Source organism: Sebastes umbrosus, unplaced genomic scaffold, assembly GCF_015220745.1.
Source record: "Sebastes umbrosus isolate fSebUmb1 unplaced genomic scaffold, fSebUmb1.pri scaffold_79_arrow_ctg1, whole genome shotgun sequence".
NCBI classification, from domain to species: Eukaryota; Metazoa; Chordata; class Actinopteri; order Perciformes; family Sebastidae; genus Sebastes; species Sebastes umbrosus.
Genome location: NW_023618539.1, coordinates 1,962 through 24,283, shown reverse-complemented (window position 1 = coordinate 24,283; position 22,322 = coordinate 1,962). Strand labels below are relative to the sequence as shown.

The following is a 22,322-nucleotide window of genomic DNA, read 5'->3' as shown; positions in this document are numbered from 1 at the left end:
ATCATCAGCATCAGGACCTGGAACAGATTGTTGTTAAAGAAACTGAGTTTATTCTGAAGAAAGAACCACACGGAGCTGATGGAGGAAACTGACTCTCTAGAGGAGGAGGACATGACTTTAATTATCCTGAAGTTATGACTTTATTCTCTAAATCTCTGATTCTTTTTCCCTCAGCATGTTCCTGATACTCCGTCGTAGTCTTCGTTCTGCAGTCGAGTGTAAAGAATACTTTAATAAGTTGTTTTGTTTGAGACGAAGCCTTTTACAGTCATGTCAGTTTTTTTGGTGCTTTATTTTATGGATCTGTAATTTTCTCAAAATAGAGATGTAGAAGTCTACAAGTACCTAGAAATGTGCTTAAGTATAGTACTTGAGTAAATGTACTTAGTTACTTTCCCCTCCTGGCAGACATACAATGAGAATAACGTTTCTAATGATCCAATAATAAACATTATTATTATTATTATTAGCTTTAGATGGAGTTATTTAAGAGCGCTATATAAATGCAAGTCCATTTACCGTTTACTGTCTCCTGAGTTTAACTCATGACTTTGAGCTGTTTGCTGTATTTATGGATTATTTTATTCTTTACTGTGACCAAAGACATGAACGCCTGACGCCTCCGTGACGCGTCGAGGAGAACGGCGAGCTTACGTTCTGCCCTTGGCGGTGGCGGTGACCCTGGGGCAGTCGGCGATGGCTTTGTAGTTCTTGGACCACACGAACTTGGACGTCTCGCAGATCTCGCAGGCCTCCAGAGACAGGAAGATGTCTCCGGTCTCCTCGTCCACGCTGGCCACGATCTCCTCAGTGCCTGTCAACACCAATAATATAATATAATAATATATATAATAATATAATATAACACGTTTCTCTGAGAAGTTACAGCGAAAAAGACCTTCTAAATAAATCTGAAATAAAACACTCAGGTCCACATTCAGCTTAATGTGAGGTCATCTGGGTATCTCTGTGCACCTCAGTTAGTTCAGCCAACGTACAACATGTGTATTATTCACTTAGAAATAGTCCTGCATGCAAACAAGTTGTGACAGAGTTCAAAACATTGATATGAATTGATGGGTAAAGATGAATAAATTCAGGCAGCGCGTGAGATCAATAATATATTCTGGAGAAATCAGAAATGAAAATGATTGTGCAGTATTTTTAACATCTAATATTACCGAGCATAATCAGCCGCCAGGAATTTATTTTATTGTGAAAGTCCTGTCACTGATTGCGTGGAATGTGCTCGCCATCCCGGCGTCGAGCGAAGCCGGTGGAAGAGATTAATCCTCGGCTGGAAGGTGAGTCAAGAACGGAGAACAGAGAACCCGGCGTAAACCAGAGTAACAATAAAGCACTTTAAAGTGAGTGTTTCACAGGACGGATGTTAACGAGCGGAGTCGGTTCTGGTACATGTTTAATCCACGTTACCATGGAAACCTTCATGGTCGTTTCTGTGTAATAAACATAAATCAGGCTGTATTAATAATAATAATAATAATTATTATTATTATTAATATAATAATGTGCTGGATTACCTTTGTGTGTTTAATAGAAGATGCCTAACACGTCAGCAGGTATTGTGTTATTAATATAAAACATGCATCACGGTAAATAAATAAATGAGTAGAAGTAGACGTAGTAGAAGTAGACATAGTAGAAGTAGATGTAGTAGAAGTAGAGGTAGTAGAAGTAGACATAGTAGAAGTAGACGTAGTAAAAGTAGAGGTAGTAGAAGTAGACGTAGTAGAAGTAGACATAGTAGAAGTAGACGTAATAGAAGTAGACGGAGTAGAAGTAGACATAGTAGAAGTAGACGTAGTAGAAGTAGAGGTAGTAGAAGTAGACATAGTAGAAGTAGACGTAGTAAAAGTAGACGGAGTAGAAGTAGACATAGTAGAAGTAGACGTAATAGAAGTAGACGGAGTAGAAGTAGACATAGTAGAAGTAGACGTAATAGAAGTAGACGGAGTAGAAGTAGAGGTAGTAGAAGTAGACGTAGTAGAAGTAGACATAGTAGAAGTAGACGTAATAGAAGTAGACGGAGTAGAAGTAGACATAGTAGAAGTAGACGTAGTAGAAGTAGAGGTAGTAGAAGTAGACGTAGTAGAAGTAGACGTAATAGAAGTAGACGGAGTAGAAGTAGACATAGTAGAAGTAGACGTAGTAGAAGTAGACGGAGTAGAAGTAGAGGTAGTAGAAGTAGACGTAGTAGAAGTAGACATAGTAGAAGTAGACGTAATAGAAGTAGACGGAGTAGAAGTAGACATAGTAGAAGTAGACGTAGTAGAAGTAGAGGTAGTAGAAGTAGACGTAGTAGAAGTAGACGGAGTAGAAGTAGACGTAGTAGAAGTAAATAGTAGAAGTAGACGTAGTAGAAGTAGACGTAGTAGAAGTAGACGTAGTAAAAGTAGAGGTAGTAGAAGTAGACATAGTAGAAGTAGACGTAATAGAAGTAGACGGAGTAGAAGTAGACATAGTAGAAGTAGACGTAGTAAAAGTAGAGGTAGTAGAAGTAGACATAGTAGAAGTAGACGTAATAGAAGTAGACGGAGTAGAAGTAGACATAGTAGAAGTAGACGTAATAGAAGTAGACGGAGTAGAAGTAGAGGTAGTAGAAGTAGACGTAGTAGAAGTAGACATAGTAGAAGTAGACGTAATAGAAGTAGACGGAGTAGAAGTAGACATAGTAGAAGTAGACGTAGTAGAAGTAGAGGTAGTAGAAGTAGACGTAGTAGAAGTAGACGGAGTAGAAGTAGACGTAGTAGAAGTAAATAGTAGAAGTAGACGTAGTAGAAGTAGACGTAGTAGAAGTAGACGTAGTAGAAGTAGACGTAATAGAAGTAGACGGAGTAGAAGTAGACGTAGTAGAAGTAGACGTAGTAGAAGTAGAGGTAGTAGAAGTAGACGTAGTAGAAGTAGACGTAGTAGAAGTAGAGGTAGTAGAAGTAGACGTAGTAGAAGTAGACGTAGTAGAAGTAGACGTAGTAGAAGTAGACGTAATAGAAGTAGACGGAGTAGAAGTAGTAGAAGTAGAGGTAGTAGAAGTAGACGTAGTAGAAGTAGAGGTAGTAGAAGTAGACGTAGTAGAAGTAGACGTAATAGAAGTAGACGGAGTAGAAGTAGATGTAGTAGAAGTAGACGTAGTAGAAGTAGACGTAATAGAAGTAGACGGAGTAGAAGTAGACGTAGTAGAAGTAGAGGTAGTAGAAGTAGACGTAGTAGAAGTAGACGTAGTAGAAGTAGACGTAATAGAAGTAGACGGAGTAGAAGTAGACGTAGTAGAAGTAGAGGTAGTAGAAGTAGACGTAATAGAAGTAGACGGAGTAGAAGTAGATGTAGTAGAAGTAGACGTAGTAGAAGTAGACGTAATAGAAGTAGACGGAGTAGAAGTAGACGTAGTAGAAGTAGAGGTAGTAGAAGTAGACGTAATAGAAGTAGACGGAGTAGAAGTAGATGTAGTAGAAGTAGACGTAGTAGAAGTAGACGTAATAGAAGTAGACGGAGTAGAAGTAGACGTAGTAGAAGTAGAGGTAGTAGAAGTAGACGTAGTAGAAGTAGACGTAGTAGAAGTAGACGTAATAGAAGTAGACGGAGTAGAAGTAGACGTAGTAGAAGTAGAGGTAGTAGAAGTAGACGTAGTAGAAGTAGACGTAATAGAAGTAGACGGAGTAGAAGTAGACGTAGTAGAAGTAGACGTAGTAGAAGTAGACGTAGTAGAAGTAGACGTAGTAGAAGTAGACGTAGTAGAAGTAGACGTAGTAGAAGTAGACGTAATAGAAGTAGACGGAGTAGAAGTAGACGTAGTAGAAGTAGACATAGTAGAAGTAGTTGTTGTTACCTGGAAGAGCTCTGGCACAGACCGGCTCAGACAGCTGGGAAGGTTTCCCGACTCCTACAGCGTTGACAGAACGAACTCTGAACACGTAGGTTTCACCTTCCTGCAGACCGCTCACCTGCAGGTAACCATGGAAACACCTTTACATCAACAGTCAGGATGACTGTTATAGATGAAAACGTTATAAATCAAACTTTCAATAATAAAGAATCAATAAAGTCTTTGACATTTGACTGCTGTAAAAACGTCTGTGAACGGGATCTCAGGGCCTAGGCTTAAACACTCAACTTTAGAACCTTGGCAACGCGTCAATACGGTGGTTTTTATACGCTACAAGACTCATCATGATCAACGGCAGAGTACCAACAACGAGCGTCTCAGAACCACGGAGTCAGACAGACTGGGGTTCATACGTCACTGACCTAAAGAACCACATCATCAGCGTAGCGCTGCGGCGGAGCGAGGGGTATCAGAGGAGAAGCCAGGTGGAGCTACAGATCGGTATTTCACAAGGTATGTTTGACTATTTTCAAAACGAGACGAGTTCTGTTGCAAAGTTGCAGAAGGAGAAAATGGTGAGCCTTCATGTTTTAAACCAAAGGACCTGAGATCAGAGACAGATGGGAGCAGTTTAACGTCTCAGCCAAACTAATGGAGAGAACTCAGGTCTGCAGTAGGTCGTTTCCAGAGTTTAGTATCCAGACCACTATTATAAGGCCGATGCTGTTCCATCCAGTTACCGTGGGGACGCAGCGAGTACGAGCCGACATGTTGGTCATCCGGTAAGTTTCAGTTTCAGTCAGATTAATTTGCATATTCATACAAAGACATGAAGGGAGTTTTTTCCTGGGATTAAACTGCTGAACAGAGCTTTGAGGTGTCTAATGAACGCCACGTTTAATAAGTAGCAGCGTAGCGTCTAGTCGACCGGTTGGCGTCGGTGTCGGTGTCCTACCTGCAGGTAACGGTGGCTCACGGCCTCCTGAGTCAGAGTAACGAACTCGGACGAGCCCTTCTTAGCCATGTCCACCAAATATCCAGTGACGGCAGCGCCTCCGATGTAGACCGGAGCCTTCCACAGGAGGACCAGGGACTGACTCCGGACCTCGCTGAAGCTCAGGTCGTAGGCTGGACCTGGAGGGAAGATTAAATACCACATGAGCAGGACCAAAGGGAGGAGCCGTCGGCCTGCAGTTCTGTCTGCAGTCTGTGGTCGTGATTCAGGTTAAACATTGACCTTTGTGTTTAACACCCTGATCCAGATCAGCAGATTGATCAATAAGGGGGTTTCTGTTCACCATCCGATCACTGAAAAATACAGAAATCTGCAAATGTCAAAAGTTTTTGATGCCAAACCCCAGCATGTCTTCTTCTCTGGTGTTCCTCGAGGTCTTGGTGTCTTAATGTGGTATTCTGGAGGATTATTGATCATTTTTATCAATTCTCCAGTGGTAATAAAATGGTTAAATTTAGCACCAAATCTGTGGACCAAATGATATCAACTGATGAGACCTAATAGAGCATGGAAATGACCATCAGATACTATCATCATGTTCTACACACTACAGTTATGTAAAAGTGCTGAGCAGCATCTCACATCTTCAGGTTCCAGCTTTCAGATGATGTTCACCACTTCTATGTGACATCTACTGTTGACCTGCTATCTCCCCCTAAAGACCCCCTAAAGACCCCCTAAAGACCAGCTGGACCCCCTAAAGACCCCCTGAACCCCCTAAAGACCCGCTGGACCCCCTAAAAACCCGCTGGACCCCCTAAAGACCCCCTGAACCCCCTAAAGACCCGCTGGACCCCCTAAAGACCCGCTGGACCCCCTAAAGACCCCCTGGACCCCCTTAAGACCCCCTGGACCCCCTACAGACCTCCTGAACCCCCTCAAGACCCTCTGGACCCCCTAAAGACCCCCTGGACCCCCTAAAGACCTCCTGAACCCCCTAAAGACCCGTTGGACCCCCTAAAGATCCGCTGGACCCCTGAAGACCCCCTGTACCCCTTTAAGACCCCCTGAACTCCCTGGACCTCCTAAAGACCCCCTGGACCCCAGTTTTTTTCTCGCTGAAATGTAGCCTAAGTTTGGAGCGTTATTTAACCTCCTTCTTGACCAGCTAGTCTGACCTGGTTGGTACCGATGGATTCATCAGGTTCGTTAGTTTCATATGTTATCTGTAAACTCACTCTACCTCTAAAACTGAACCTGCTACAGCCTCTAAAAGACAGTGAAGTCAGGCGGTTAAAGACAATGAAGTCAGGAGGTCTTAGGAGGTTAAAGACAGTGAAGTCAGGCGGTTAAAGACAATGAAGTCAGGAGGTCTTAGGAGGTTAAAGACAGTGAAGTCAGGAGGTTAAAGACAGTGAAGTCAGGAGGTCTCAGGAGGTTAAAGACAGTGAAGTCAGGAGGTCTCAGGGGGTTAAAGACAGTGAAGTCAGGAGGTCTCAGGAGGTTAAAGACAGTGAAGTCAGGAGGTTAAAGACAGTGAAGTCAGGAGGTCTCAGGAGGTTAAAGACAGTGAAGTCAGGAGGTCTCAGGAGGTTAAAGACAGTGAAGTCAGGAGGTCTCAGGAGGTTAAAGACTGAAGTCAGGAGGTTAAAGACAGTGAAGTCAGGAGGTCTCAGGAGGTTAAAGACAGTGAAGTCAGGAGGTCTCAGGAGGTTAAAGACAGTGAAGTCAGAAGGTCTCAGGAGGTTAAAGACAGTGAAGTCAGGAGGTTAAAGACAGTGAAGTCAGGAGGTCTCAGGAGGTTAAAGACAGTGAAGTCAGGAGGTTAAAGACAGTAAAGTCAGGAGGTCTAAGGAGGTTAAAGACAGTGAAGTCAGGAGGTCTAAGGAGGTTAAAGACAGTGAAGTCAGGAGGTTAAAGACAGTAAAGTCAGGAGGTCTCAGGAGGTTAAAGACAGTGAAGTCAGGAGGTTAAAGACAGTGAAGTCAGGAGGTCTCAGGAGGTTAAAGACAGTGAAGTCAGGAGGTTAAAGACAGTGAAGTCAGGAGGTCTCAGGAGGTTAAAGACAGTGAAGTCAGGAGCTCTCAGGAGGGTAAAGACAGTGAAGTCAGGAGATTAAAGACAGTGAAGTCAGGAGGTTAAAGACAGTGAAGTCAGGAGGTCTAAGGAGGTTAAAGACAGTGAAGTCAGGAGGTTAAAGACAGTGAAGTCAGGAGGTCTAAGGAGGTTAAAGACAGTGAAGTCAGGAGGTTAAAGACAGTGAAGTCAGGAGGTCTAAGGAGGTTAAAGACAGTGAAGTCAGGAGGTCTAAGGAGGTTAAAGACAGTGGAAGTCAGGAGGTTAAAGACAGTGAAGTCAGGAGGTTAAAGACAGTGAAGTCAGGAGGTCTAAGGAGGTTAAAGACAGTGAAGTCAGGAGGTCTAAGGAGGTTAAAGACAGTGAAGTCAGGAGGTTAAAGACAGTGAAGTCAGGAGGTTAAAGACAGTGAAGTCATGAGGTCTTAGGAGGTTAAAGACAATGAAGTCAGGAGGTCTTAGGAGGTTAAAGACAGTGAAGTCAGGAGGTCTCAGGAGGTTAAAGACAGTGAAGTCAGGAGGTCTTAGGAGGTTAAAGACAGTGAAGTCAGGAGGTCTCAGGAGGTTAAAGACAATGAAGTCAGGAGGTCTCAGGAGGTTAAAGACAGTGAAGTCAGGAGGTCTTAGGAGGGTAAAGACAGTGAAGTCAGGAGGTCTAAGGAGGTTAAAGACAGTGAAGTCAGGAGGTCTCAGGAGGTTAAAGACAGTGAAGTCAGGAGGTTAAAGACAGTGAAGTCAGGAGGTTAAAGACAGTGAAGTCAGGAGGTCTTAGGAGGGTAAAGACAGTGAAGTCAGGAGGTCTCAGGAGGTTAAAGACAGTGAAGTCAGGAGGTCTTAGGAGGGTAAAGACAGTTAAGTCAGGAGGTTAAAGACAGTGAAGTCAGGAGGTTAAAGACAGTGAAGTCAGGAGGTTAAAGACAGTGAAGTCAGGAGGTCTCAGGAGGTTAAAGACAGTGAAGTCAGGAGGTTAAAGACAGTGAAGTCAGGAGGTCTCAGGAGGTTAAAGACAATGAAGTCAGGAGGTCTCAGGAGGGTAAAGACAGTTAAGTCAGGAGGTTAAAGACAGTGAAGTCAGGAGGTTAAAGACAGTGAAGTCAGGAGGTTAAAGACAGTGAAGTCAGGAGGTCTCAGGAGGTTAAAGACAGTGAAGTCAGGAGGTTAAAGACAGTGAAGTCAGGAGGTCTCAGGAGGTTAAAGACAGTGAAGTCAGGAGGGTAAAGACAGTGAAGTCAGGAGGTCTAAGGAGGTTAAAGACAGTGAAGTAAGGAGGTCTAAGGAGGTTAAAGACAGTGAAGTCAGGAGGTTAAAGACAGTGAAGTCAGGAGGTCTCAGGAGGTTAAAGACAATGAAGTCAGGAGGTCTAAGGAGGTTAAAGACAGTGAAGTCAGGAGGTCTCAGGAGGTTAAAGACAATGAAGTCAGGAGGTCTCAGGAGGTTAAAGACAGTGAAGTCAGGAGGTCTAAGGAGGTTAAAGACAGTGAAGTCAGGAGGTCTCAGGAGGTTAAAGACAGTGAAGTCAGGAGGTCTTAGGAGGTTAAAGACAGTGAAGTCAGGAGGTTAAAGACAGTGAAGTCAGGAGGTCTAAGGAGGTTAAAGACAGTGAAGTCAGGAGGTTAAAGACAGTTAAGTCAGGAGGTCTTAGGAGGTTTAAAGACAGTGTAAGTCAGGAGGTCTTAGGAGGTTTAAAGACAGTGAAGTCAGGAGGTCTCAGGAGGTTAAAGACAGTGAAGTCAGGAGGTCTTAGGAGGTTAAAGACAGTGAAGTCAGGAGGTCTTAGGAGGTTAAAGACAGTGAAGTCAGGAGGTTAAAGACAGTGAAGTCAGGAGGTCTCAGGAGGTTAAAGACAGTGAAGTCAGGAGGTTAAAGACAGTGAAGTCAGGAGGTTAAAGACAGTGAAGTCAGGAGGTCTAAGGAGTTAAAACAGTGAAGTCAGGAGGTTAAAGACAGTGAAGTCAGGAGGTCTTAGGAGGTTAAAGACAATGAAGTCAGGAGTTCTTAGGAGGTTAAAGACAGTGAAGTCAGGAGGTTAAAGACAGTGAAGTCAGGAGGTCTCAGGAGGTTAAAGACAGTGAAGTCAGGAGGTTAAAGACAGTGAAGTCAGGAGGTCTCAGGAGGTTAAAGACAGTGAAGTCAGGAGGTCTTAGGAGGTTAAAGACAGTGAAGTCAGGAGGTCTCAGGAGGTTAAAGACAGTGAAGTCAGGAGGTCTTAGGAGGTTAAAGACAGTGAAGTCAGGAGGTCTTAGGAGGTTAAAGACAGTGAAGTCAGGAGGTTAAAGACAGTGAAGTCAGGAGGTTAAAGACAGTGAAGTCAGGAGGTCTTAGGAGGTTAAAGACAGTGAAGTCAGGAGGTCTAAGGAGGTTAAAGACAGTGAAGTCAGCAGGTTAAAGACAGTGAAGTCAGGAGGTCTCAGGAGGTTAAGACAGTAAGTCAGAGAGGGTAAAGACAGGAAGTCATGAGGTCTACGGAGGTTAAAGACAGTGAAGTCAGGAGGTTTAAAGACAGTGAAGTCAGGAGGTCTCAGGAGGTTAAAGACAGTGAAGTCAGCAGGTTAAAGACAGTGAAGTCAGGGAGGTCTCAGGAGGTTAAGACAGTGAAGTCAGCAGGTTAAAGACGTGAAGCAGGTCAGGGTCTTAGGAGGGTTAAAGACAGTGAAGGTCAGGAGGGGTAAAGACAGTGAAGTCAGGAGGGCTCATGGAGGTTAAAGACAGTGAAGTCAGGAGGTTTAAAGACAGTGAAGTCAGGAGGGTCTCAGGAGGTTAAGACCAGTGAAGTCAGGAGGTCTTAGAGGTTAAAGACAGTGAAGTCAGGAGGTCTTAGGAGGTTAAAGGACAGTGAAGTCAGGAGGTAAAGACAGATGAAAGTCAGGAGGTTAAAGACAGTGAAAGTCAGGAGGTCTACGGAGGTTAAAGACAGTGAAGTCAGGAGGTTAAAGACAGTGAAGTCAGGAGGTCTCTAGGAGGTTAAAGACAGTGAAGTCAGGAGGTCTTAGGAGGTTAAAGACAGTGAAGTCAGGAGGTCTTAAGGACTGGTTAAAGACAGTGAAGGTCTCAGGAGGTTAAAGACAGTGAAGTCAGGAGGTTAAAGACAGTGAAGTCAGGAGGTTAAAGACAGTGAAGTCAGGAGGTCTCAGGAGGTTAAAGACAGTGAAGTCAGGAGGTCTTAGGAGGTTAAAGACAGTGAAGTCAGGAGGTCTAAGGAGGTTAAAGACAGTGAAGTCAGGAGGTCTCAGGAGGTTAAAGACAGTGAAGTCAGGAGGTTAAAGACAGTGAAGTCAGGAGGTCTTAGGAGGTTAAAGACAGTGAAGTCAGGAGGTCTAAGGAGGTTAAAGACAGTGAAGTCAGGAGGTTAAAGACAGTGAAGTCAGGAGGTCTCAGGAGGTTAAAGACAGTGAGTCAGGAGGTCTTAGGAGTTAAAGACAGTGAAGTCAGGAGTCTCAGGAGGTTAAAGACAGTGAAGTCAGGAGTCTTCTAGGAGGTTAAAGACAGTGAAGTCAGGAGGTCTTAGGAGTTAAAGACAGTGAAGTCAGGAGGTCTCAGGAGGTTAAGACAGTGAAGTCAGGAGGTTAAGACAGTGAAGTCAGGAGGTCTTAGGAGGTTAAAGACAGTGAAGTCAGGAGGTCTTAGGAGGTTAAAGACAGTGAAGTCAGGAGGTTTAAAGACAGTGAAGTCAGGAGGTCTAAGGAGGTTAAAGACAGTGAAGTCAGGAGGTTTAAAGACAGTGAAGTCAGGAGGTCTTAGGAGGTTAAAGACATTAAGTCAGGAGTTCTTAGGAGGTTTAAAGACAGTGAAGTCAGGAGGTTAAAGACAGTGAAGTCAGGAGTTAAAGACAGTGAAGTCAGGAGGTTCTCAGGAGGTTAAAGACAGTGAAGTCAGGAGGTTAAAGACAGTGAAGTCTAGGAGGTTAAAGACAGGAAGTCAGGAAGGTCTCAGGAGGTTAAAGTACTGATCAGGAGGTTAAAGACAGTGAAGTCAGGAGGTCTTAGAGGTTAAAGACAGTGAAGTCAGGAGGTCTCTTAGGAGTTAAAGACAGTGAAGTCAGGAGGTCTTAGGAGGTTAAAGACAGTGAAGTCAGGAGGTCTCAAGGAGGTTAAAGACTGAAGTCAGGAGTTAAAGACAGTGAAGTCAGGAGGTTAAAGACAGTGAAGTCAGGAGGTCTCAGGAGGTTAAAGACAGTGAAGTTCAGGATGGTCTTAGGAGGTTAAAGACAGTGAAGTCAGGATGTCTCAGGAGGTTAAAGACAGTGAATGTCAGGAGGTCTTGAGGAGGTTAAAGACAGGTGAAGTCAGGAGGTCTTAGGAGGTTTAAAGACAGTGAAGTCAGGAGGTCTTAGGAGGTTTAAAGACAGTGAATTCAGGATGGTCTCAGGAGGTTAAAGACTGAAGTCAGGAGGTTAAAGACAGTGAAGTCAGGAGGTAAAGACAGTGAAGTCAGGAGGTTAAAGACAGTGAAGTCAGGAGGTCTCAGGAGGTTAAAGACAGTGAAGTCAGGAGGTTAAAGACAGTGAAGTCAGGAGGTTAAAGACAGTGAAGTCAGGAGGTCTAAGGAGGTTAAAGACAGTGAAGTCAGGAGGTCTCAGGAGGTTAAAGACAGTGAAGTCAGGAGGTCTCAGGAGGTTAAAGACAGTGAAGTCAGGAGGTCTAAGGAGGTTAAAGACAGTGAAGTCAGGAGGGTCTCAGGAGGTTAAAGACAGTGAAGTCAGGAGGTTAAAGACAGTGAAGTCAGGAGGTTAAAGACAGTGAAGTCAGAAGGTCTCAGGAGGTTAAAGACAGTGAAGTCAGGAGGTCTAAGGAGGTTAAAGACAGTGAAGTCAGGAGGTCTCAGGAGGTTAAAGACAGTGAAGTCAGGAGGTTAAAGACAGTGAAGTCAGGAGGTTAAAGACAGTGAAGTCAGGAGTTCTCAGGAGGTTAAAGACAGTGAAATCAGGAGGTCTCAGGAGGTTAAAGACAGTGAAGTCAGGAGGTTAAAGACAGTGAAGTCAGGAGGTCTTAGGAGGTTAAAGACAGTAATGTCGGGTCGCCGGCGGTCCCACGGGTCTCAGAGGGTTAATATGTTTCTGGATCTTTGGACTGACTTGACTACTGATGTCATATTTGTTGGAGAGAAGAAGCGATCTGGTGTATTTTCTTTTTGTCAAAGTAAAACTCGTCCTATCTGGCACCAGTTCACGCGCTCGTCCTTCACTAGTGGGACACGGGAGGACAGGAAGCGGTCAGTATTAGATTACTGTAGGAGCAGCGATGGATCTCCCACCTGGCTCTTCCATGGTCCAAGATTCACACTTCATCGGGGCGCTGGGAGCCGAGGGCACGCCGACGCCGGCCATGTTAGCGGCCTGGACTGTGAACTCGTAGAAGACTCCCTCCGTCAGACTGTCGACCTGAAGACACACAGAGAGACTCTCATTGTATGTGACGGACGCTTCTTCATCTCTGATGACTCAACACAAAGGTGCATTATATCACTGATATTCCTGCGTGATGATTTAGTGTCTGACTGACGCCACTCACGGTGCAGATTCTCTCCGTGACGGCCGCCAGGTTGACCTCCTTCATGCCAGAGAGTCGGCATCTCTCTTGTCGATGTAGTAGGCGCTGACCTTGGAGCCGCCGCAGTGTTTGGGTTTCTTCCAGGCCAAGGTCATGGAGGAGCCGTCGCAGCTCAGCATGGTGATGCCGGAGGAGCGCTGGGAGTCGCTGGATCACATCAAATACATCACGTTTAATATCAGACACTCAACCGGAACCTTTCTACAGACTTAGAACAAGTACTTTAATAATACATCTGTGTTTCATTATTTCAGTTTACCGTCAGGGAAACACTTTGACTCCCGGAAAACACATCTAGCAGAAAGATTTCAGAATAACTGTATGGATAAGAATAACTAATAATAATAATAAAAATAATAATAACAATAATAATAAGAATAAATAATAACAATAATAATAATAATAATAATAATAATAACAATAATAATAATAATAATAATAATAATAATAATAATAATAATAATAACAATAATATTAATAATAACAATAATAATAATAACAATAATAATAATATTAATAATAACAATAATATTAATAATAATAATAATAATAATAATAATAATAATAATAATAATATAGAGTAGTTTTATGTGTTTTTTGGGATATTTCTGGCAGTGCGTTTTGTTACTGCTGTGAGCGGTGACACTGGAGATATGCAGTCCTGTGATTAAAGCACAAAGTGAAAGTGAAAGTGAAAGTGCACAAAGTGGGTGAGTCAGGTGGGAGGAAATCAACTATTTCATACATACCATAATCCTCTCCCCCGCCTGGATAGAATAATGAAATGAACATAAACTTTGAACGTTTCACCTTTTCAGGTCACCAATATTCACTTCTGTTCCTTTTGAAACTGCAGTTTTTAATTTACACCCGACGTCTTCTGTGCAACCGTTATCATCATGTTAGAGCATCTTTAGCTGCAGGTCTCCTGTATGGAAACAGAGTGTATGGATGTATGGTGAAGGAGAGGTTGCTGTTACCGAGGGCCGGCTCCACGGCGATGGGAGACGACTCCTGAGACTCCTCGCTGAGGCCGTACACGTTGACAGCCTGGACGCGGAACGTGTAGCTCTCTCCTGGGATCAGACCGTGGACCACAAACCTGAAAACACACAGTTTACTAGAGTTTCAGAGTTTACTATTAGAATTACAGACTTTTCAAAGTTGCTCATCATGATGATCTTTTAGTGCCTGCATATGATATCTCTATGTAATTATTGTATCTTAATACATATTATAGGTGAGTCAAACAGATCATTATAGTACGACGAGTATCGGCCACATCGAGGAAAAATATATAAACCAGAGATTTCAAGAATAAAAAATCTCGAATAATCTATGAATAAAGTCAGAAGTTTAAGAGAGAAAAAGATATAATATTATGAGAATAAAGTAATAATATCATGAGAATAAAGTGACAATATTATGAGAATAAAGTCATAATATATGAGAATACAGTCAGAAGTTTAAGAGAAAAAAAGACCTAATATTATGAGAATATTATTCTAAGGTCAGCAGGACTGTGTGGGTCCTGAGCACTGACCTGGTGTGTTTGAAGGGTTTGTGGTTGCAGGGGAACCACTCCTTGGATCCGGCGATGCGTCCGTCGATGTAGTACCCCATCAGGTTCTTCAGCAGTTTGGGAGCCTCCCACTGAACAAACACAGACGATTTGGTGTTCCTGGTGGCGACGACCTTACCGGGAGCAGACGGGACGCCTGTTCGGGGGGGGGGAGAAGTTATTATTATTAAATACTAGTGATGATACAATAACTATTAATGTACCGATTCCTCATCCATTGGCTTTACACGGAACAGAAACACTACGAATCATCTGTAAACCTGCTCATTGTGTGTCCTCCACCTCCAGCTGCAGGTTACACAACGACTCACTTATAAAACATGCAGAGGTGCTCGTGGTGTTTCCAATGAAACGAGAGGAACACAGAGTGAGTTTAGGTCTGTGGAACCGGGTTCAACACAACATGTGGAATTAGTTTGAAAGATTCTGTGGAATGAAAGCAACCTGCAACCTGCAAACCTGCAGCCTTCAACCTGCAACCTGCAACCTGCAGCCTGCAACCTGCAACCTGCAACCTGCAACCTGCAGCCTTCAACCTGCAACCTGCAACCTGCAACCTGCAACCTGCAGCCTGCAGCCTGCAACCTGCAGCCTGCAGCCTGCAACCTGCAGCCTGCAACCTGCAACCTGCAGCCTGCAACCTGCAGCCTGCAGCTCTTTACCCCCCCCCCGCCTCTCCAGTGGCTTTGACAGAAAATATACACTCACCGGCCCCTTTATTAGGCACACCTGTTCAATTGCTTGTTAACACAAATAGCTAATCAGCCAATCACATGGCAGCAACTCAATGCATTACGTCATCTAGACGTGGTGAAGACGACTTGCTGAAGTTCAAACCGAGCATCAGAATGGGGAAGAAAGGGATTTAAGTGACTTTGAACGTGGCATGGTTGTTGGTGCCAGACGGGCTGGTCTGAGTATTAAACTGCTGATCTACTGGGATTTTCACACATAACCATCTCTAGGGTTTACAGAGGATGGTCCCAACAAGAGAACAGATCCAGTGAGCGGGGGTTGTGTGGACGGAAATGCCTTGTTGATGTCAGAGGTCAGAGGAGGAATGGGCAGAGTGGTTGGAGATGGTAGAAAAGGCAACAGGAACTCAAATAACCACTCGTTACAACCAAGGTATGCAGAATACCATCTCTGAACGCACAACACGTCCAACCTGGAAGCAGATGAAGACCACCCGGTACTAGCAAGGTGTACCTAATAAGAGGATACCACCGGTACTAGCAAGGTGTACCTAATAAAGAGGATACCACCGGTACTAGCAAGGTGTACCTAATAAAGTGGATACCAGCCGGTACTAGCAAGGTGTACCTAATAAAGTGGATACCAGCCGGTACTAGCAAGGTGTACCTAATAAAGAGGATACCACCGGTACTAGCAAGGTGTACCTAATAAAGTGGATACCAGCCGGTACTAGCAAGGTGTACCTAATAAAGAGGATACCACCGGTACTAGCAAGGTGTACCTAATAAAGAGGATACCACCGGTACTAGCAAGGTGTACCTAATAAAGTGGCCGGTGAGTGGATATGGAAATGAATAACGTTTATTTTTTAACATCATTGCTGTCGGCCTGAAGTGTTTCTTACATTCTCCAGTTGTAACAGAGATATGTATCCTATACACTGAATAAAATTAGTCCATCATTTCAGTCCACTAAAATGCGTCTCATAGCCTCTATGTTCTGCACGTCTCCGGCCCGGCGCCTTATCCTCCAGTTTAACCGAACCTTAATAGCTCAATAGGATAGTTATGGATTCCAAATCCCCAAAAAAAGAAAAGTCTTTGAGTAATTGAATAGTGCGCGGACAGATTGGACAAACAAGACAAGTAATATTGAAAGAGCTTTTCAGAACAAGCACACTGGACCTGCTGGATATCAGCAGCAGCAGCTTCCAGCCAGAACGTCCTGAGAGCTTTCTTCAGTGTCCTGCCTCTCGTCTGGACCTCACTGGTCCTCGCTGCATCAGACTCAACAGGCTGCGTTGCGTACCTTCATTAAGAGGCTCCAGACGGAGGTCTTTATACGTGATAGTAAAGGTTGCTGAGCCCTGAGTTAGACGGCGTTTGATTGAATGGGATTCATATATATATATATATATATATATATTCTGCATCTTGAATTCAACAAGATCAGTGAACAAGTTGACGCTTAAATGGGATTTTGATGTAAAAAATATAAATAAGTGTGCATTTTTTCACATCTACTGTATTTGGCATGTAATAAAATGAATGCAGGGACACGAGCTGACGGCATCGGACCTGAACTACAGGAAGCACCAGATGAAGCTGACGGCATCGGACCTGAACTACAAGAAGCTCCAGATGAAGCTGACGGCATCGGACCTGAACTACAAGAAGCTCCAGATGAAGCTGACGGCATCGGACCTGAACTACAGGAAGCTCCAGATGAAGCTGACAACATCGGACCTGAACTACAGGAAGCTCCAGATGAAGCTGACAACATCGGACCTGAACTACCAGAAGCTCCAGATGAAGCTGACAACATCGGACCTGAACTACCAGAAGCTCCAGATGAAGCTGACAACATCGGACCTGAACTACAGGAAGCTCCAGATGAAGCTGACAACATCGGACCTGAACTACCAGAAGCTCCAGATGAAGCTGACAACATCGGACCTGAACTACCAGAAGCTCCAGATGAAGCTGACAACATCGGACCTGAACTACCAGAAGCTCCAGATGAAGCTGACAACATCGGACCTGAACTACCAGAAGCTCCAGATGAAGCTGACAACATCGGACCTGAACTACCAGAAGCTCCAGATGAAGCTGACAACATCGGACCTGAACTACAAGAAGCTCCAGATGGGTCGGTTTAATGGAGAACGTATACACCGATCAGCCACAACATGAGGTCAGGGCTTCAGCTAATGGAGATCCCAATGAAAGATAGAAGATAAAGATACACCTTGTTCTATAGTTTAAAGTTAAAGTTACTACGAGGGACTTTCATTCTGTGTTGGTTCTGACGGGCCCTTTGAACTAAAGCGGTCGTGTTTCTGAGCACCAGAGTCCCTTTAGAAAAAGCTCTCATTTTACTGCAGCAGGGTCTGACAGTGTGCCCCGAGCAGTCCTGGTTCTGGTTCTGGTTCTGGTTCTGCTGTTAGACCACACACAGGCAGTCCTGGTTCTGGTTCTGGTTCTGGTTGTGCTGTTAGACCACACACAGTGAAGAACAGTGAACTAGTGTGTGACGTTGCAGCAGCGTGAAACAGTGCTCTCTATAAAGGTGTTTCTATTAAAACTGTACGTACCGACCGGCAACTCGGTTTCCTGCAACAGACAGGGATTCACTTTGAACACAAGCTACTTTGAAGATTTCATTTCATGCATTTGTGTTTGCAGAAACTGTTTTAGACGTGATTTTCATCTTCAAAAGTATTAAACTCTGACACTGAATATCTACACTTCAGGACTTAAACATCAGCAAACGTGAAGACACATTCCCACATTCTGCACTCGAAGGCCAACCCCACATTCCCACATCTCTTTCCCACATCTCTTCCCACATCTCTATCCCACATCTCTTCCCATCGGCACGCTGTACATTTATTTAGCCTTAAATACAGACGTTGTTTCAAAGTCGATATATTTTGTTGTGAAGAAATGTTGAAGCACAACAACGAACCCACGATGTGATAGAAACATAAACAACGAACCCACGATGTGATAGAAACATAAACAACGAACCCACGATGAGTTAGAAACATAAAACAACGAACCCACGATGTGATAGAAACATAAACAACGAACCCACGATGGAGTTAGAAACATAAACAACGAACCCATGATGTGATAGAACATAAACAACGAACCCACGATGTGATAGAAACATAAAACAACGAACCCACGATGAGTTAGAAACATAAAACAACGAACCCACGATGTGATAGAAACATAAACAACGAACCCACGATGAGTTAGAAACATAAACAACGAACCCACGATGTGATAGAAACATAAACCATGACGTGTTAAACCCGACTAAAATCAAATCAAAAAGATGTATCTGTCATCATTATTTGATTTCCTCCTTAGACCAACGTTTGCTTCCCTTTAAGACGTCCTAAAGTCCCCTTGGCGGGGGGAGGGGGGGAATAATATTCAGAGATAAAACTCAGAGATTTCAGAGATAAAAGATAAAAGTCGTAAATTTATGAGAGAAAACTCAGTAAATATTGGAATAAAAAACGTGGTAATAAAAAATGTTGAGGTATTTTTCATCGGTTCACTTTGCAAGCTTGGATCAACCTCATCACACTCATCACGCCCGGCGCTAAACACCGCGGTAACGTGAGCGCCGCGTCGCTTGTGTAACCATGGTAACGCAGTGTGTTCGGAGTAACGTCTTCTCCTAACTCTTTGTGTTTCGTCTTTTCTGTAGCTTCTGTAATATCACTACTTAGAAAGAAAACATGTGTATGTATCTTTCAGGACCTTCGCCTCGCTCAGATTTTTTTCTCGTATATTTACGACTTTATAATCTCGCAAATTTGTGATTTTTGTGATTTGCAACATTTATCGCAGAGATTCTGAGTTTTTTCTCAGAATATTACCCCCCCCCCCCCGTCTGGATTATTGTGATGGTTGTCTTTTTTATTATTATTATTTTGATTATTATTTATATTTATTTAATTATTTATTTATTTTTTTTATTTTATTATTTATTTAATTATTTTAATTATTTAATTATTTATTTATTTTATTATTTATTTAATTATTTAATTATTTAATTATTTATTTATTTATTTATTTATTTATTTATTTATTTATTTATTTATTTTATTATTTATTTTATTTTATTTCATGCTTTTTTTCTGTATGTGTGTGTGTGTGTGTGTGTGTGGGGGGGGGGGTATGTTTGTGAGTCTGTCTGTAGATTTTTTTTGTTTGAAAAATAATATTTGGGGGCGCTCTAAAACAATCAGGGGAGTGTATCATTAAAGATATTTGAATATTTTCTATAAAAGGTGACGTATTGGACGTCTTAAAATCAATAAATAACAGAATAGATAGTCAATATGTATCTGTGTGTATTTGTGTGTATTGCAGTATGTCTGTGCCAGTAGTGTGTCTGAAGGTCACTGACTCCAGCCCCTTACCGTCCTCGTCCACCTTCTGGACGGGCTCCGAGGGCGCCGAGGCCTCGCTGACGCCGTACGAGTTCACCGAGGAAACTCTGAACTGGTACTTTTGGCCGTCTTGCAAATCAAAAACGGGGGTAACGAGGGGAGAGCAGTTGACTGCCGTGTTGATCCGCTGCCACGCTGCAGTGCCCCGCTAAGCACTGTGGGAGAGTCGGGGGAGGGGGGGAGAAGGTATATACAGCCATCTACGACCAAACTCATCAATGTAGCACAACACAGGAAAACAGGAACTTCCAACGTCTGGGTTGGGGCTTCAAATTAAATCATATTTAAGGAAATCATTAATATGAAAAATATCCAAAGGTGTGTGATCACCATTATTAATGTTATTATTATTATTATTAATATATTATTATTATTATTATTATTATTATTATTAATGTTATTATTATTATTATTATTATTATTATTAATATTATTATATTATTATTATTAATGTTATTATTAATATTATTATTATTAATGTTATTATATTATTATTATTATTATTATTAATATATTATTATTATTATATTATTATATTATTATTATTACAAGAGTCTGCTAGTTTTGGGCAGAAGTCACATTAATCTGATGATACATATCTGTTGTTTTTTTTACTAGGGCTGTCAACGTCAACGTCATAATAACACTTACGCCACTAATTTCTTCAACGCATTAACACAGTTTCCTGATTTTTAGGTTGTAGCGGCTCAATTTTGAAGCTAGAGTGAAGATCCTGGTATCATAGTAAACTAGAGAAACCTGATGAATCCATCGCGTACCCAACCAGGTCAGACTAGCTGGTCATGAGGAGGTTAAATAACGCTCCAAACTGTCATGTCCATGTTCAAAGGGGTCACTTGACCTCTGACCTGCAGATCAGTGAATGTAAATGGGTTCTATGAGTACCCACGAGCTCTCCCCTTTACAGACATGCCCACTTTATGATCATCACATGCAGTTTGGGGCAAAGTCATAGTCAAGTCAGCACACTGACACACTGACAGCTGTTGTGCCTGTTGGGCTGCAGTTTGCCATGTTATGATTGGAGCATATTGTTTTATGCTAAATGCAGTACCTGTGAGGGTTTCTGAATCAATATCTGTTATTGATCTGTATTGTTCATTCAATAAATAAATTATACATACATTTACATAAAGCAGCATATTATACACTCCCATGTTGATAAGAGGATTAAATACTGGACTAATCTCCTCTAAGGTTCATTTAGAACAGATAAAACATGAGAGATTAATTGTGATTAAATATATTAATTGTTTGACAGCCCTAATTATTACACAAAAATGTCTGAATATCTGTACCACTATTGACTGGTAATATTGATCCTGCCAGTATATCAGTAGTTTCTGTCTTATTATCTACATCTCTAGCGTATGGATTCATTGTCAGGTATTTGATATCCATGGTTTTTGTGGCCATGTTTGGATTTTGTGGAGCCCCAACAAAACACGGGATACATGATGAGTTTTTAGTTTCATGTTCATATGCGTGGAATAAAAAACACATGTAACCTCTTAAACTCAGAAGTAAATCCATCTTTACATACGTATACGAAAAAACTGCTGTTCAAACCTGCACAATCTTTTCTGATCATCTCAAAAAGTTTATTGTATTACGATGAATCTGGGGAAATGTTGTGTGTCAGCTGATGCATAAGACATCTGCAATATTTAAATAATGCTGCAGCCATAACAAATATAACAATATATGAAAGTTTCACACGAAATGATCATCATATAGGCTTCACTGAAGAGCTGGGACAAGCAGAGCTGCATGTGATGATGTCGTGCATGTGATGATGTCGTGCATGTGATGATGTCGTGCATGTGATGACGTTGTGCATGTGATGACGTCGTGCATGTGATGACGTCGTTCATGTGATGATGTCGTGCATGTGATGATGTCGTGCATGTGATGACGTTGTGCATGTGATGACGTCGTGCATGTGATGATTTTGTGCATGTGATGATTTTGTGCATGTGATGATGTCGTGCATGTCATGATGTCGTGCATGTGATGACGTCGTGCGTGTGATGATGATCGTGCGTAGTGTGATGATGTCGTGCATGTGATGATGTCGTGCGTGTGATGATGTCGTGCATGTGATGATGTCGTGTATGTGATGATGTCGTGCATGTGATGATGTCGTGCATGTGATGACGTTGTGCATGTGATGAACGTCGTGCATGTGATGACGTCGTTCATGTGATGATGTCGTGCATGTGATGATGTCGTGCATGTGATTGACGTTGGGCATGTGATGACGTCGTGCATGTGATGATTTTGTGCATGTGATGATTTTGTTGCATGTGATGATGTCGTGCGTTGTATGATGTCGTGCATGTGATGACGTCGTGCGTGTGATGATGTCGTGGCGTGTGATGATGTCGTGCATGTGATGATGTCGTGCGTGTGATGATTGTCGTGCATGTGATGATGTCGTGCATGTCATGATGTCGTGCATGCTGATGATGTCGTGCATGTGATGATGTCTGCATGTCATGATGTCGTGCATGTGATGATGTCGTGCGTGTCATGATGTCTTGCGTGTGATGATGTCGTGCATGTGATGATGTCGTGCATGTCATGATGTCAGTGCGTGTGATGATGTCGTGCATGTGATGATGTCGTGCATGTGATGATGTCTGTGCATGTCATTGATGTCGTGCGTGTGATGATGTCGTGCATGTCCATGATGTCGTGCATGTGATGATGTCGTGCGTGTCATGATGTCGTGCGTGTGATGATGTCGTGCATGTGATGATGTCGTGCATGTCATGATGTCGTGCGTGTGATGATGTCGTGCATGTGATGATGTCGTGCATGTGATAATGTCGTGCATGTGAGTGAAAAAGATAAAGTGAAGGATTTAACTTGAGTTTAAGAGAGGTCAGCGTGTTTCTCCATCTCTTCTCTATCAGAGCGCTGCTTAGTTTAATAACAGTGAGCTACATTGATGGAAATGGATGGCCAAAAGGTGAAGTGTCACACACACCTTCTCGATGACGTACCACAGCGGAGCTCGTCCGCGAGGGGCTGGGAGGCTTCCAGCTCAGCACCACGTACGATTTGAAAACCTCGGATGCGTGCACGTCGGAGGGCTCCCCCGGGATCGTTACGTAGCCTAGATTGGGAGTG

At 42.9% G+C, this 22,322-nt stretch overlaps 1 protein-coding gene across 1 annotated transcript in view; it reads right to left on the bottom strand.

The window, feature by feature from the left end:
- The window catches only part of LOC119484487 (myomesin-2-like), a 32,973-nt gene extending 16,964 nt beyond the window's left edge, over positions 1–16,009 (bottom strand). The window contains 10 exon segments of the mRNA XM_037763318.1: positions 655–814; positions 3,845–3,959; positions 4,797–4,975; positions 12,122–12,248; positions 12,379–12,425; positions 12,428–12,547; positions 12,550–12,564; positions 13,398–13,519; positions 13,961–14,172; positions 16,004–16,009. Of these exon segments, the coding sequence (XP_037619246.1) occupies positions 655–814; positions 3,845–3,959; positions 4,797–4,975; positions 12,122–12,248; positions 12,379–12,425; positions 12,428–12,547; positions 12,550–12,564; positions 13,398–13,519; positions 13,961–14,172; positions 16,004–16,009 (1,103 nt within the window).
- Positions 16,010–22,322: the final 6,313 nt, after the last annotated feature.